At 42.0% G+C, this 12,562-nt stretch overlaps 1 protein-coding gene and 5 non-coding genes across 6 annotated transcripts in view; all 6 read right to left on the bottom strand.

The window, feature by feature from the left end:
- The window catches only part of LOC125726674 (sterile alpha motif domain-containing protein 3-like), a 5,939-nt gene extending 221 nt beyond the window's left edge, over positions 1 to 5,718 (bottom strand). Inside the window, exons 1-6 of the mRNA XM_049003039.1 lie at positions 5,632 to 5,718; positions 3,933 to 4,009; positions 1,698 to 2,678; positions 1,452 to 1,604; positions 1,082 to 1,174; positions 1 to 426 (exon numbers count right to left, since the gene is read on the bottom strand). The exon at positions 1 to 426 is cut by the window's left edge and continues 221 nt beyond it. Of these exons, the coding sequence (XP_048858996.1) occupies positions 124 to 426; positions 1,082 to 1,174; positions 1,452 to 1,604; positions 1,698 to 2,678 (1,530 nt within the window). The 5' untranslated portion in view covers positions 3,933 to 4,009; positions 5,632 to 5,718 and the 3' untranslated portion in view covers positions 1 to 123. The remainder of the gene's footprint in view (positions 427 to 1,081; positions 1,175 to 1,451; positions 1,605 to 1,697; positions 2,679 to 3,932; positions 4,010 to 5,631) is intronic.
- Positions 5,719 to 6,742: 1,024 nt separating this feature from the next.
- On the bottom strand, positions 6,743 to 6,861 carry LOC125733614 (5S ribosomal RNA). The gene has a single exon (XR_007392953.1). It is a non-coding gene; the product is annotated as a 5S ribosomal RNA (ribosomal RNA).
- A 1,083-nt stretch (positions 6,862 to 7,944) lies between these two features.
- LOC125733440 (5S ribosomal RNA) lies at positions 7,945 to 8,063 on the bottom strand. The gene has a single exon (XR_007392786.1). It is a non-coding gene; the product is annotated as a 5S ribosomal RNA (ribosomal RNA).
- Positions 8,064 to 9,130: 1,067 nt separating this feature from the next.
- Positions 9,131 to 9,249, bottom strand: LOC125737142 (5S ribosomal RNA). Its single transcript, XR_007396409.1, has one exon. It is a non-coding gene; the product is annotated as a 5S ribosomal RNA (ribosomal RNA).
- Positions 9,250 to 10,328: 1,079 nt separating this feature from the next.
- Positions 10,329 to 10,447, bottom strand: LOC125734560 (5S ribosomal RNA). The gene has a single exon (XR_007393867.1). It is a non-coding gene; the product is annotated as a 5S ribosomal RNA (ribosomal RNA).
- A 1,079-nt stretch (positions 10,448 to 11,526) lies between these two features.
- On the bottom strand, positions 11,527 to 11,645 carry LOC125730912 (5S ribosomal RNA). The gene has a single exon (XR_007391206.1). It is a non-coding gene; the product is annotated as a 5S ribosomal RNA (ribosomal RNA).
- Between the last annotated feature and the right edge of the window lie 917 nt (positions 11,646 to 12,562).

The raw sequence follows: 12,562 nt of genomic DNA, 5'->3' as shown, positions 1-12,562 counted from the left end.
GACATATCAGTGCCAGTCCAATTACATAAATAGAAAAAAGTGCATAACAGTGCAAATAAGTCCCTTTTCTAAAAGAACAAACAATCTTTCTCCTATCTGGAGAAATAGTGTAACAACACCTCTTTACACTGCAAGTTGGTTTTTCAGAGTCTGAATTTTTGGTGGCAGCTCACTTTTACCCAGGTTAAACATCACCTGCTGAACAAAGCAAAAAGCGTTTTTCATGTATCTGGGATAGTCCAGGTGCAGGGCATATATCAGTCCAAAAAGGACATAGAAGGCCTGAGGAAGGTTGGCCAGATCATCCATCACCACATTCCCTTCCAAGATGATTCCCACTTTGGATGGGTTCAGCTTAAGGTTCTCTTCACCAATGAAAAGCAATCCCACTGGAGTTTGCCTGTACAAGTCATTGTCAGCTGTGTCCTTACAGAGAAACAAATGTACAATCGTGTGTTAGTTAGCACAAACATTTTCAAAGTGTTAACAATACAAATACCCTAAGAATAAACACTGTACACTGATATATTAGTAAAAGACACTCTGTTCATACAAGATATGAGGCCTGGCTTGTTCAGCTTCCTTTTCACTGTACAATTACAGCAAAATATTTAATGTTAACTGAACCCAATTTTTTTCAGCCAAGTTTTTTCAGTTAATTTCATGCCACTGATTAAACATACAGACAATTTTATGGTAAAAATAAATAAAAAAAACTCCAAGTCTGAAAAACTGAATAAATCTGTAGCACATAGTAGTGCGGATTAATGGTTTAAAAATAAAATAAAAACAAAGAACATGCATTTATGAGGGGCCGTGCAAGCCATAATTCATTCTGGCACTCACACACATTTTCCTCTCACACTCACATTCTCCTCTCAGAGGAGAGGAGGATAGGAGAAGGATGTGTGTGTGAGAGGAGAATGTGTGTGTGTGTGTGTGAGAGAGAGAGCAGAATGTGTGTGTGTGTGAGAGAGAGGAGAATGTGTGCAAGAGGAGAATGTATGTGTGTGTGTGAGTGTGTGTGCTTGCACGGCCCCTCACATGCATCTGCAACATGTATAAAAATGAATATGCTTACAAAGCAGGTCTTGAAGAAGGCAGAAGGATCATCACCCAAGGTGACCGGCAGTCCCCGAAGACAAAGGCATCTGACGTCTGTTGGCTCAGTTGTCTAGACGATAGTGGACATGGAATAAAACACTTTATAAGGATACTGACTGTAATTTACAAGAAATTACAAGAAGAGATTAGGAAAAAATTTAATGGAAATAGGAGATAAAATTATGAGAATAGAAAATGCAGAGGTAAAAAAAGGTGTAGAAAATGAATAGAAGAGGGAGAAATAGAGAAGAGCAAAGAGGGGGAGAGAAAAATTAGACAAGAAACAAAAAGGATAAGGAGGAAAAGCTTCATAGGAAAACAGGACTGATGTAGATATGTTAACTTACCTTTGTCTGGTATAAAAGTTCAGCCAAAAGCTGACCAGTAAGGCCTTTCTTCTTTTTGAAGAGGTCCATGAGGCTTGGAGACAAATTGTCAAGTGCATCCAAGAAGTTCTCTCTGAGATTTTTCCCTACCACTCTGCCAAATTCATAATAAACCTGAAACATGGCAAACAATGCATCAGTCAATGTTCACACTGTTTTAATCTGACACACTCAACACTACATGATATGTAGACACTAAACACAAACCTGATTTTCTGTAAAAAGAGCTGGCCAACGATGCACCACCTGGCTGATGGCAGGCTTCTCATTGACAATCTCCTTTCTGCGAAAAGCAAACGTCACATCCATCTCTTTCTTAACCAGGGATTCCCTTGGCTTTGTCTTCATCATTTCATTGACCAGAACCTCACGAGCTACTTCCATGTTTTGGTCAGTCATCCCCTCTGGAAAATCAGGCAGGAAATTTATTTCCCCTTTCTTTGGCTTCTTGATCTGTGTGTTTGCAGGATCGCCATTTGTAGTGTCACTTCTTCGCTTGCCACCATTGACAGTAACATCAAGTCGACCCAGCTGCCGCATTTTGGTTCTATAATTACCCATTTTGAACTTAAGGCTATTCTTCCAACCATTCCAGCCAGAGTGTGACCCAGTTTCTTTAAGGCATGGGTGTGTTTGCACTAAAGCCTTAGCAACAGTCTCAAAATCTTCCTTTGTTGGGTATGCTTTAAATGCATACATGATCTCAGCCAATTTCTCGAGTATGTCATGCTTTAGTTCTTTTGTGACTTTAAGAAAGGTTGCATCCCTGAAATACTGCAGGTTACCTTGGCGTAGTCTATAATCTACATCGACTTGAAATTTTGGAATTTCAAATACCGCTGGCCACTGAGAACTTCTATCCAAAGAGATGGACAGGATCTCGGTGTCTGCTTGGCTGCCTGTGTCACTACATAATTCAGAACCTCCAGGGACTGGCACAAGCTCAATGATAGGGATGATTTTGACCGTTGGTTTATCTGGGAGCTCAGACAAGTCTGTGAGGTTGCATAATTCATTGTTAAATTCAGGATCTTGGTACTGTAAGGTAAAATTGTAGTTTGTTTGGAGAGTGCCTTTGAGCCAGCTAATCAAATCTTCAAGTATGTATGGTCGAGGGTTCATTGTCATCTTTCTTATATCACCCTCGGAGATGATAACCCGCATTGTTAATTTCTGTTCCATGGCCATCTGAAAAATTAAAAGAAAAAAAAAAAAAGACAGACAGCTGTTTAGCAAATTACAAATCGTCTCAGTGTCACCATAAGCTCTCCTTGTACCATGTATGCTGATAATGGGAGGACATCATTTAAATCTGACATCTTCAACACACACATAGAAGTAACACTATCACAATGAAGTTGGTAAGATCTCAAATGCTCCCTGTACCATGCGGCCAATTTGTGACAGACAAATAGAATCTCTACATTAACTGCAACAATCTTGTGAATCTGGACGAATGCAGGCAGACCAGAGCATGACCCAGAAGACAGTATCATGCCTGGATGATACTTGATTCCATCTACACTGACAGATGCAGCTTCAAGCACCGACTCTGGTGTTGTAAAGTTTTGAGCAATTGCTGTCTGCACACTGTGAGGGAAGGTGGCAAGCAAAACTGGAGTAACCTTTGACATCTCAACTGATGGTCTGAAAAATGAGCTACAATCGAGATGGTAACTGACTGCCTTCTGGTGTTTTGTAGCAAGTGTCGTGGCAACATTTTTAAAGTTCTGAGCAGTGCGAATTACCCTCTTAAAGAATTTATGCTTCCCCTCGAACCGCATTGTCCAAACCTCAGACAGGGGACCAAATTTCCTTACCAGCTGAGGATAATGTTCCACAAAGTGATGTTTTGGCCTTAAACGAAACTCTGGAAATGTTGACTGCAGTAAGTGCCTGTGCTCTGCTATCTTACAGTCCAGAAAGTTAAGCGTCTCTTCTGTATGCTTTGGTGCTACAGCTAGCTCAGTAATATCTTTGAGCAGCATGAGAATTTCCCAAGTGTTGTCACCCTCAGGGACACAGTGACCAATGAGAAATGGAAGGAGCCTTATGAGACACCAGTTCTCATGGCCATTTCCACCAATGGTCCCCTTACTGGAAAATCCCTTTCCAATAACCTGAGGTCGATCTGTTTTGTCACTAAATGACTACTTAAAATGTAAACCTGATGGCCTGATTCAGCATATCTAGGGTGAAATAAGTCTTGCCTATCAGGTCTGTAAGGCACAGGGACAATTCAACTGGAACAATACCTTCCAAAATATCATGCAAGATGTCAGGAGGGTACCCACTGACCACATGAAAGTGCTCAAGATTCTCAGTTAAAGGACATGCTCCTTTCACACCATAAGCTCGAGTCATTCCAGGGTCCTCTCTGATATCCTGCACCTGCCTGTCATGGGACTCTTTGTCTCGGAGTTGAAAGAAACCAGAACATACCTCTTGTTGTTGAGTGTCTCTACTGCTTGCCAAACAGAATCTGCAGAACTTGTCGACAGTAAAACTCTCCAGGAAACCTGCAAGAGAGTGGGCAGCAAGATTGTCAGCTGCAACATACAAGACTGTACCTTTCACACTTGCACCTAGTTGCTCCAGGTAAACGCCATTCTTCTCCAATAATTTTAGATCATAGATCAGAGGTTGGAAAACTTTTGCATAACCACACTCCTTGACTGTGGAGGTATTGCACAGTAGAGCAAGTTGGATAGAGCTGAGGGTTGACCGATATTTTGAAGGTATGTTTGCAATAACCCAGTATACTGCACACATCTTGTGTTTAAGCTTTGATGTTCCAAGAGGATTGGCGACTTCAAAGTCATCAATGTAAAGTACAAGAGCAATTGTGAACTCATCTTTTGCAAGAAATGGATTTTCAGTAAAGTATTGCCCATCAGTATATGATCTGAATTCCTGAGGGACATGTACTTTTTCTGACATAGCTTTGTCTAAAACATCAGTTTTGTTAAGCAACTTCTGTAGCATAGGAACAATGGGAACATATGCAAGAGTTTTTTTGCCTTTCTCCACAACATATTCAATTGGATTTACCAGTGGAAACTCTCTACGCACATAGGCTGCTCTTTTTTTGGCAGTTCCTAAAGGTCCATCTTTGGAACAATGTGTCATCATGTTACTTTCTGACACAGCACTGATAATCTCTTTAATAACAGTCTCATCCATGTCAGCACAATATTTGTTTAATATGCCCCTGACTCTGTGTTGTACAAGTGGTTGTGAGAGCTTATTGATTTGACAGAGCTGCTCTATCACATCTTGCACTGCACTCTCTGGTATGTGCAAAACAGTGTGCATCTTTAGTAGTAAAGATGCCAAGTTGTGCTCAAGCTGTTTTTCTAAATCGTGAAGATCACATTCAGTTACCTCAGACAACTCTTGTGTGTCCTCAATATCATCATCTGACATCTGCTCTTGTGAAGCATTACTGTCATGGCTTATAATATTGTCACCAACAATTTCTGATTTAAACCTCTTTGAGATCTGTTGTTTGTGTACTTTACTCTTGTGTGCTTTGAAGGTGGAGTAAACACTGCTTTCAAAATTACAGTCTTCATAAGGGCATCTGACTTTATGATTTACTTTTAGATGTGCACGATGCAGGTGAGTGAAAAAGTCACTCTCTGAACAAGACTCTGTAAATCCACACGACAGACAGCTAAACTTAGTTGGTATATCTGTACTTTGTTGCTGATCTGGAGTTTTTGTGTGAATGCGGGACAGGTGAACTTTTAGTGCATTTAATGATTTAAATGTGCACAGACATTCCTGATGTAAACAAGGAAAAGGCTCGGTTCTGGTATAACCTCCGTGTTTTAGCCTGTAATGTTTAAATAATTGTGCTCTTTTTTCACAGCTAAAAGGACAATACTTGCACTTCCAAACCATTATTTAATCGGTGTCTTTAGACTTAACTCTAAGAATTTCTCTTTATTTTCCCTGCAAATGAGCAAACATTAACAACATTTACCTTAAGAAACCTAACAGACTGGAAAAGTCTGAACACTGACATCACATTTATTATTTTGCTAGTTTACGGCGAATTAGCTTTAATATAGGGCATTTTAAGTCACATACACATCTTAAGATACATATTCGCTTATGTTGTCTTAAAGGAACTTACCAGATACAATAGGCCGTGGTAAACCGCGTAAAACAGGCGCATGTGTTCCCGCTATCTTCTTGGAAAAAATAACGGTTGCAGCCGGCCAGGTGAAAGCCTAAAGGCGAAGCCCGCGAATCCCCACTAGGAGTACCATGACAACCAGCTGCCGTAACGCTGCATCTTGTTTACGACACTCCCTCAATTCTGAAAGGGGAATACTCACAAAAAAAGAAAAATAATAATATGAACATATTAATGCGTAGCTCAATCTAAGGCTGGGTTACACTAGCATTAGATATCGATTAGTTGTGGATAAAAAAAGCCAACGAACCGGTAAATGTTAAAAAATTGTTTCCACCGCTGCCCCCAAAACCCTCCCCCCCACAGTTAGGTAAATATACATTGCACAGCCAGGTAAATTAGCCAGTGTCTAAAAATTTCCGTCGAAATGACGAAAGTTTAAATGAAGTTTTTACAACTGAGGGAGTTAAACTCACCTTCCAGTTCCTCGCCAGCGGTGTTTGAATCCACACAACCGCAACAAAAAAATCAGTTTTAGACTGTTTTTGTTTTGTATTATATGTCTGTGTAAGAGCAGGCTGCAATATGGACTGTTGAAATAAGGAAAACACACACACACTGATACCTTGAGCAACTGCTCATTACTCTGTTAATAGGCAGTTATCACAATTGGGAAGAAGAGGTGTGGTCTGTTAAATAACTTTTCAATTTAAGCTTATTGTACTTCACATTATTTGCACATTGGACTATGCCAACAAATTAGTAGAATATACTTAAAATTATGAAGTGATATCATCAAACTTTTTCTTTTTAGTATATAATGCTTTAATATTTAAGTAGAAACTAAATCCGGGCTAACAGTGTAAAACGTGAATGGGGAGTGACAGTCTTCAAATTTGTGAGAAGATCGCTCCCTGGTGGAATAAAGGCACGAACAGCTTACAGCAGCTATAATTACCAGGCAGTATTTAGAGTAAAACGGTGTGTAAAAGCTGCCTTTATGAATGAGAGAAAAAAGAAATATATAAAATAGTAAAATGGAAGGGGAGTGATAGATTTAAATTAATCGTGAAGTGGAGCGCCCCCTGTATAAAGTAAGAGTGAGAAAAGCTTACAGCACCTGGTATTCCCAGGTGGTCTCCCATCCAAGTACTAACCAGACCCTAGCCTGCTTAGCTTCCGAGATCAGACGAGATCGGGCGCGTTCAGGGTGGTATGGCCGTAAGCGAGAGACGCTACCAAAAATAGCCCTTTTGCATTACACGCGTCTATACATGCCAGTTAGTCTCATTGGATTCTACTCCTGGTTTTTTTTTTTTTTTTTATCTGACTCACACTGCAGCCCCACCATCCAATCGGCAGTGCCGGAACCACACCAAACATTCACCAAACTACTCAGCCGGCAGCCTACCACAATTATTCCATTCTTTCCGCATCCGCACACTTCCTTCTCTTTAACTCCTTTTCACTACCGCACAGCTTAATCGCCGCACGTCCCCCGCCGGCAAACATTACTCCTTTGCCTACCGCATGCAGGCTTCTCTTAATGACCTTCTGTTATCAACTCCGCTAACAGCCACAAAATCTCCGCCGCACGAAGCCCACTGGTAGCTGCTGAATCACATGCTTCCCCATAACGTCGCGCTGTCAGAACACTGGGAGCTACACACACCAAGAAGTCCATACTGCAGGCTGCAGCCAGAACAATTTTCTACATTCAAACATCGACGGCCTCTTCTCTCTAAAAATTCACCAGACCGCTTCTACCACCAGCAAAGAAGTTTCCATCCCTAATTCCTCTGTGATTCCCACTAACCTAAACATTAAGCTGGCATTGAAGGCTGTGAATTACCCCGGCCAATCTGTTCTTTTAAATACAGCTTTTAGCAAGTTTTGAAAGGAGAAGAGCAGAACTTGCTATGCCAATAATATCGAGTCTTCTGTGGCGAAGTGGTTTTTGCATAGAAAACAAAGCGGTCAGTTGAAGAGGAATAATATCAGTACTTTGTTTAAAACTGTGTGTAAAAAGCTGTCTCTTTATCATTAACACTAAGTTGTAAAACGTGAATGGGGAGTGACAGTCTTCAAATTTGTGAGAAGATCGCTCCCTGGTGGAATAAAGGCACGAACAGCTTACAGCACCTAGAATTACCAGGCAGTATTTAGAGTAAAACGTGTGTAAAAGCTGCCTTTATGAATGAGAGAAAAAAAAATATGTATATATATATAAAATAGTAAAATGGAAGGGGAGTGATAGATTTAAATTAATCGTGAAGTGGAGCGCCCCCTGTATAAAGTAAAAGTGAGAAAAGCTTACAGCACCTGGTATTCCCAGGTGGTCTCCCATCCAAGTACTAACCAGACCCTACCCTGCTTAGCTTCCGAGATCAGACGAGATCGGGCGTGTTCAGGGTGGTATGGCCGTATGCGAGAGATGCTACCAAAAACAGCCCTTTTGCATTACACGCGTCTATACATAAAAGTTAGTTAGTAGGATTGGATCCTACTCCTGTTTTTTTTTTTTTTTATCTGACTCACACTGCAGCCCCACCATCCAATCGGCAGCGCCGGACCCACACCAAACATTCACCAAACTACTCAGCCGGCAGCCTACCACAATTATTCCATTCTTTCCGCATCCGCACACTTCCTTCTTTTTAACTCCTTTTCACTACCGCACAGGTTAATCGCCGCACGTCCCCCGCCGGCAAACATTACTCCTTTGCCTACTGCATGCAGGCTTCTCTTAACGACACTCTGTTATCAACTCCGCTAACAGCCACAAAATCTCCGCCGCACGAAGCCCACTGGTAGCTGCTGAATCACATGCTTCCCCAAAACGTCGCGCTGTCAGAACACTGGGAGCTACACACACCAAGAAGTCCATACTGCAGGCTGCAGCCAGAACAATTTTCTACATTCAAACATCGACGGCCTCTTCTCTCTAAAAATTCACCACCAGCAAAGAAGTTTCCATCCCTAATTCCTCTGTGATTCCCACTAACCTAAACATTAATCTGGCATTGAAGGGTGTGAATTACCCCGGCCAACCTGCTCTTTTAAATACAGCTTTTAGCAAGTTTTGAAAGGAGGAGAAGAGCAGATAATATGCCAATAATATCGAGTCTTCTGTGGCGAAGTGGTTTTTGCATAGAAAACAAAGTGGTGAGTTGAAGAGGAATTATATCAGTACTTTGTTTAAAACTGTGTGTAAAAAGCTGTCTCTTTATCATTAACAATAAGTTGTAAAACGTGAATGGGGAGTGACAGTCTTCAAGTTTGTGAGAAGATCGCTCCCTGGTGGAATAAAGGCACGAACAGCTTACAGCACCTAGAATTGCCAGGCAGTATTTAGAGTAAAACGGTTTCTAAAAGCTGCCTTTATGAAAGAGAGAGAAAAAAAAATGTATATATAAAATAGTAAAATGGAAGGGAAGTGATAGATTTAAATTAATCGTGAAGTGGAGCGCCCCCTGTATAAAGTAAAAGTGAGAATAGCTTACAGCACCTGGTATTCCCAAGTGGTCTCCCATCCAAGTACTAACCAGACCCTACCCTGCTTAGCTTCCAAGATCAGACAAGATCTGGCGTGTTCAGGGTGGTATGGCCGTAAGCGAAAGACGCTACCAAAAACAGCCCTTTTGCATTACACGCGTCTATACATGCCTGTTAGTCCCATTGGATCCTACTCCTTGTTTTTTTTTTTTTTTTATCTGACTCACACTGCAGCACCACCATCCAATCGGCAGCGCCGGACCCACACCAGACATTCACCAAACCACTCAGCCGGCAGCCTACCACAATAATTCCATTCTTTCCACATCCGCACACTTCCTTCTCTTTAAGTCCTTTTCACTACCGCACAGGTTAATCGCCGCACGTCCCGCACCAGCAAACATTACTCCTTTGCCTACCTCATGCAGGCTTCTCTTAATGACCCTCTGTTATCAACTCCGCTAACAGCCACAAAATCTCCGCCGCACGAAGCCCACTGGTTGCTGTTGAATCACATGCTTCCCCAAAATGTCACGCTGTCAGAACACTGGGAGCTACACACGCCAACAAGTCCATACTGCAGGCTGCAGCCAGAACAATTTTCTACATTCAAACATCGACGGCCTCTTCTCTCTAAAAATTCACCAGACCGCTTCTACCACCAGCAAAGAAGTTTCCATCCCTAATTCCTCTGTGATTCCCACTAACCTAAACATTAAGCTGGCATTGAAGGGTGTGAATTACCCCGGCCAATCTGTTCTTTTAAATACAGCTTTTAGCAAGTTTTGAAAGGAGAAGAGCAGAACTTGCTATGCCAATAATATCGAGTCTTCTGTGGCGAAGTGGTTTTTGCATAGAAAACAAAGCGGTCAGTTGAAGAGGAATAATATCAGTACTTTGTTTAAAACTGTGTGTAAAAAGCTGTCTCTTTATCATTAACAATAAGTTGTAAAACGTGAATGGGGAGTGACAGTCTTCAAGTTTGTGAGAAGATCGCGCCCTGGTGGAATAAAGGCACGAACAGCTTACAGCACCAAGAATTACCAGGAAGTATTTAGAGTAAAACGGTTTCTAAAAGCTGCCTTTATGAATGAGAGAAAAAAAAAAATATATATATAAAATAGTAAAATGGAAGGGGAGTGATAGATTTAAATTAATCGTGAAGTGGAGCGCCCCCTGTATAAAGTAAAAGTGAGAAAAGCTTACAGCACCTGGTATTCCCAGGTGGTCTCCCATCCAAGTACTAACCAGACCCTACCCTGCTTAGCTTCCAAGATCAGACGAGATCAGGCGTGTTCAGGGTGGTATGGCCGTAAGCAAGAGATGCTGCCAAAAACAGCCCTTTTGCATTACACGCGTCTATACATGCCAGTTAGTCCCATTGGATCCTATTCTTGTTTTTTTTTTTTTTTTATCTGACTCACACTGCAGCCCCACCATCCAATCGGCAGCGCCGGACCCACACCAAACATTCACCAAACTACTCAGCCGGCAGCCTACCACAATTATTCCATTCTTTCCGCATCCGCACACTTCCTTCTTTTTAACTCCTTTTCACTACCGCACAGGTTAATCGCCGCACGTCCCCCGCCAGCAAACATTACTCCTTTGCCTACTGCATGTAGGCTTCTCTTAACGACCCTCTGTTATCAACTCCGCTAACAGCCACAAAATCTCCGCCGCACGAAGCCCACTGGTAGCTGCTGAATCACATGCTTCCCCAAAACGTCGCGCTGTCAGAACACTGGGAGCTACACACACCAACAAGTCCATACTGCAGGCTGCAGCCAGAACTATTTTCTACATTCAAACATCGACGGCCTCTTCTCTCTAAAAATTCACCAGACCGCTTCTACCACCAGCAAAGAAGTTTCCATCCCTAATTCCTCTGTGATTCCCACTAACCTAAACATTAAGCTGGCATTGAAGGGTGTGAATTACCCCGGCAAATCTGTTCTTTTAAATACAGCTTTTAGCAAGTTTTGAAAGGAGAAGAGCAAAACTTGCTATGCCAATAATATCGAGTCTTCTGTGGCGAAGTGGTTTTTGCATAGAAAACAAAGCGGTCAGTTGAAGAGGAATAATATCAGTACTTTGTTTAAAACTGTGTGTAAAAAGCTGTCTCTTTATCATTAACAATAAGTTGTAAAACGTGAATGGGGAGTGACAGTCTTCAAGTTTGTGAGAAGATCGCGCCCTGGTGGAATAAAGGCACAAACAGCTTACAGCACCTAGAATTACCAGGAAGTATTTAGAGTAAAACGGTTTCTAAAAGCTGCCTTTATGAATGAGAGAAAAAAAATATATATATATATAAAATAGTAAAATGGAAGGGGAGTGATAGATTTAAATTAATCGTGAAGTGGAGCGCCCCCTGTATAAAGTAAAAGTGAGAAAAGCTTACAGCACCTGGTATTCCCAGGTGGTCTCCCATCCAAGTACTAACCAGACCCTACCCTGTTCAGCTTACAAGATCAGACGAGATCGGGCGTGTTCAGGGTGGTATGGCCGTAAGCGAGAGATGCTACCAAAAACAGCTCTTTTGCATTACACGCGTCTATACATGCCAGTTAGTCCCATTGGATCCTACTCCTGGTTTTTTTTTTTTTATCTGACTCACACTGCAGCCCCACCATCCAATCGGCAGCGCCGGACCCACACCAAACATTCACCAAACTACTCAGCCGGCAGCCTACCACAATTATTCCATTCTTTCCGCATCCGCACACTTCCTTCTTTTTAACTCCTTTTCACTACCGCACAGGGTTAATCGCCGCACGTCCCCCGCCGGCAAACATTACTCCTTTGCCTACTGCATGTAGGCTTCTCTTAACGACCCTCTGTTATCAACTCCGCTAACAGCCACAAAATCTCCGCCGCACGAAGCCCACTGGTAGCTGCTGAATCACATGCTTCCCCAAAACGTCGCGCTGTCAGAACACTGGGAGCTACACACACCAACAAGTCCATACTGCAGGCTGCAGCCAGAACAATTTTCTACATTCAAACATCGACGGCCTCTTCTCTCTAAAAATTCACCAGACCGCTTCTACCACCAGCAAAGAAGTTTCCATCCCTAATTCCTCTGTGATTCCCACTAACCTAAACATTAAGCTGGCATTGAAGGGTGTGAATTACCCCGGCCAATCTGTTCTTTTAAATACAGCTTTTAGCAAGTTTTGAAAGGAGAAGAGCAGAACTTGCTATGCCAATAATATCGAGTCTTCTGTGGCGAAGTGGTTTTTGCATAGAAAACAAAGCGGTCAGTTGAAGAGGAATAATATCAGTACTTTGTTTAAAACTGTGTGTAAAAAGCTGTCTCTTTATCATTAACAATAAGTTGTAAAACGTGAATTGGGAGTGACAGTCTTCAAGTTTGTGAGAAGATCGCGCTCTGGTGGAATAAAGGCACGAACAGCTTACAGCACCTAGA

This window comes from Brienomyrus brachyistius, chromosome 2 (genome assembly GCF_023856365.1).
Source record: "Brienomyrus brachyistius isolate T26 chromosome 2, BBRACH_0.4, whole genome shotgun sequence".
In the NCBI taxonomy this organism is placed as follows: domain Eukaryota; kingdom Metazoa; phylum Chordata; class Actinopteri; order Osteoglossiformes; family Mormyridae; genus Brienomyrus; species Brienomyrus brachyistius.
This window is presented reverse-complemented; position numbering and strand designations above follow the sequence as displayed.